We start from the raw sequence: 3,668 nt of genomic DNA on the forward strand, positions 1-3,668 counted from the left end.
GGCCGAGGTAATGGGCTGGATGAGGGCCAATACCTCGGCCAGGCACCGGTTCAGCACAGCCACTGCCTCACCTGGATTGGTTGAAAAAGAGAGGTAGAGCTGGGTATCATCAGCATACTGATGACTCCACAGCCCAAACCTCCTGATGACCTCTCCCAGCGGTTTCATGTAGATATTAAATAGCAAGGGGGACAAAATGGAACCCTGCAGTACTCCATGGCATAGCTGCCATGGTGCAGAGCCATAGTCCCCCAGCACCACCTTCTGGAATTGGCCATCAAGGTAGGAGCAGAACCACTACCAAGCAGTGCCTCCTACTCCCAATCCTGCCAGCCTATCCAGGAGGATACCATAGTTGATGGTATCGAAAGCCGCTGAAAGGTCCAGGAGAACCAACAGGGATGCACTCCCCGTCTCTCTCCCTGCACAGGTCATCGTTCAGGGCGACCAAGGCAGATTCAGTACCTTACCCAGGTCTGAAGCCAGACTGAAATGGGTGCAGATAATCAGTTTCATCCAAGAATACTTGGAGTTGTCCCGCCACCACCCATTCCAACACCTTGCTCAAAAATGGGATGTTGGCCACCGGTCTATAATTGGCGGCCATCTCTGGATCCAGAGACACCCTCTTTAGGACAGGCCTGATTACTGCCTCCTTTAAAGGAGCAGGCACCTGGCCGTCCCTCAGAGAGGCATTAATAACCTCCAGGATCCAGGAACCAATCCCATGTTTGGCTTTGGTCAGCAGCCACGAAGGGCAAGGGTCGAGTAAGCAGGTGGTAGGACGTACTTGTCCAAGCACCTTGTCCGCATCATCAGGCTGCATTAACTGAAATTCATCCATTAATACCTGACCAGACGGAGTCATTGGTGTCTCCCCTAAGGAATCTGAATCAATTGCAAAGTCCAGCTCGTAATGAATCTGAGCGATTTTCTCCTTGAAGTGCTGGGCAAAGTCATTACAGGATCTTTCGTAGGGCCAGGGTATAGCAGCCCATTTACCACTCAAAAAATCTCTACTGGACGGCATTGTGAGGAGGCAATGGAAGTGGAGAAGAATTTCTTCTTTGCTGCCCTCACCACCACAGCATAGGTTCAATAATGAGCACATAAGTGTGTTCGGTCAGATTCATCCTGTGATTTCCTCCACCTACACTCTAGTCATCTCCCAACCTGCTTCATCGCCCATAATTCAGATGTATACCATGGAGATGGATGGGCTCCGCTTGGCAGGAGAGGACGTTTAGGGGCGATTGTGTCAATTGCTCTGGCCATTTCCCCATTCCACAGTTCAACCAGAGCATCAACAGGAGCGCCAGCTTTATCAACCGGAAAATCCCCCAGAGCCTTCACGAATCCATCCGGATCCATCCAGCTCCGAGAGTGGACCATCACAAAAGGGTCCGCACCCTTAAGGAGGGAAAGGCCAGCTCCGAGCTCAAACCTCACTAGGAAGTGATCTGACCATGACAAGGGAGTCAGATGCAAATTCCTCAGCCTCAAATCACCCTCTTCCTGCCCTGTCAAGAAAACCAGATCCAGCATGTAACCACATTCATGGGTTGGGCCTATGACATGTTGAGACAGCCCCATGGTCATCATGGAGGCCATGAAGCCCTGAGCCACCCCGGTCAGAACAGTCTCAGCATGGAGATTGAAGTCCCGCAGGACTTCATCCTGTTAAGCTCCAAGGTAGGCAAAATACTTCTTTACAAACAGATGTTATGCCACTGAACTCCATTCTAGAGCTGTACCTTAACTTCAAGTCTGAATCATACACACCTGCAGCACAGTGAGCTGAAACTTGGTTCCCTTCTCTGGTCGGACACAGGAGGTCCTCCTTTGCTTGCTCTTGTCTTGTTTGCCATTTCCACTTGGAAGGTCACACCCAGTGGCACCTTCTTTCAGAGGGGCTAGGTCAGCAACTGGTCTAAAAAACAGGAAAAAAAGTAGGTGAGCATTCTTCAAGGGATACAGAGATGTTCCTTAGGAGAAAAAGAAAAATATTCTTACCCTCTATAGCATCTCCACATACATTTCAATAAAGCATTTATTCACAATTCATAATTAAGCTTAAACAGCAAGGTTTACATTGGGTCATAGTAGCCAAGTTATTTAATACTTGAAAGTACAAATACTAAACCAGACTAGGACTGGAGGCAGACCCTAGTTTTTAAGCAAGGTGAAGGTTGCTATCACTGCCCTTGTCAACATTCTCACTTATTTCATCACACCACTGCTGCTTTAAAAAGTGCTGCTGATTTTTGAATTACTATAAAAACTTGTTCAGCTTATTTTCAAGAGGAAACAGTGGGATGGCGATTCAAATCACAGGCAATTAACAATGGCTCTAACAATATCACCTTCAACATTCTGAAAAAGCTATTGTTTCTCTCCAGTCAAAAAAAAATACAGTTCATGAGAACCTATTCAGCAATGCAGGACTGTGTCAAAGTCTTAAACTCATTCCCCACCTGAAGCTCACTGTATCTTAAACTCTTTAAGTCAGGCCTCTCTTTTTCCCTTTCCGTGAACAGCCTGAGCAATGTATTAGGTCATAACAAGGGATAGTCAAGTCTCATCGTTGGAACAGGAAGAAAAGTGGGATATAAGTATAATGTAATGTAACTGTAATGTAACATTATGATGACAACAACAGGACTTTTCCTAATAATGGTCCAAAGTCTTTGCTACCTTGTTGTTGTTGTTAGTCGCGAAGACGTGTCCGACCCATCGCGACCCCATGGACAACATTCCTCCAGGCCTTCCTGTCCTCCACCATCCCCCAGAGTCCACTCAAGCTCACACCAACTGCTTCAGTGACTCCATCCAGCCACCTCATCCTCTGCCATCCCCTTCTCCTTTTGCCATCTATTGTTCCCAACATTAGACACTTCTCCAGGGAGTCCTTCCTTCTCGTTAGGTGGCCAAAGTATTTGAGTTTCATCTTCAGTATCTGGCCTTCTAAAGAGCAGCCAGGGTTGATCTCCTCTAGGACTGACTGGTTTGATCGTCTTGTGGTCCAAGGGACTCGCAGGAGTCTCCTCCAGCACCACAATTCAAAGGCCTCAATCCTTTGGCGCTCAGCCTTCCTTATGGTCCAGCTTTCACAGCCATACACATTGCAACTGGGAAAACCATAGCCTTGACTATACACACTTTTGTTAGCAGGGTGATGTCTCTGATTTTTAGTATGCTATCTAGATTTGCCATAGCTTTCCTCCCAAGGAGCAAGTGTCTTTTAATTTCGTGGCTGCAGTCCCCGTCTACGGTGATTTTGGAGACCAGGAAAATAAAATATGTCACTACCTCCATTTCTTCCTCATCTATTTGCCAGGAAATAAGAGGACCGGATGCCATGATCTTAGTTTTCTTAATGTTGAGTTTCAAGGCAACTTTTGAGCTCTCCTCCTTCACCCGCGTCAAGAGGCTCTTTAGTTCCTCTTCACTTTCTGCCATGAGAGTGGTATCATCAGCATATCTGAGGTTGTTGATATTTCTCCCAGCAATCTTAATTCCAACTGGTGATTCATCTAGCCCCGCCTTTCTCATGATGTGCTCTGCATATAAGTTAAATAGGCAGGGTGACAGTATACAGCCTTGCTGAACTCCTTTCTCAATTTTGAACCAATCAGTGGTTCCGTGTCCAGTTCTCACTGTTGCTTCTT

General features: G+C 46.9%; 1 protein-coding gene across 1 annotated transcript in view; it reads right to left on the reverse strand.

The window, feature by feature from the left end:
- The window catches only part of WNK3 (WNK lysine deficient protein kinase 3), a 134,070-nt gene that overhangs the window by 36,161 nt on the left and 94,241 nt on the right, over window positions 1-3,668 (reverse strand). Inside the window, exon 13 of the mRNA XM_044443419.1 lies at window positions 1,783-1,930. Within this exon, the coding sequence (XP_044299354.1) occupies window positions 1,783-1,930 (148 nt within the window). The remainder of the gene's footprint in view (window positions 1-1,782; window positions 1,931-3,668) is intronic.

Source organism: Varanus komodoensis, unplaced genomic scaffold (assembly GCF_004798865.1).
Source record: "Varanus komodoensis strain SLA01 unplaced genomic scaffold, ASM479886v1 scaffold42, whole genome shotgun sequence".
NCBI classification, from domain to species: domain Eukaryota; kingdom Metazoa; phylum Chordata; class Lepidosauria; order Squamata; family Varanidae; genus Varanus; species Varanus komodoensis.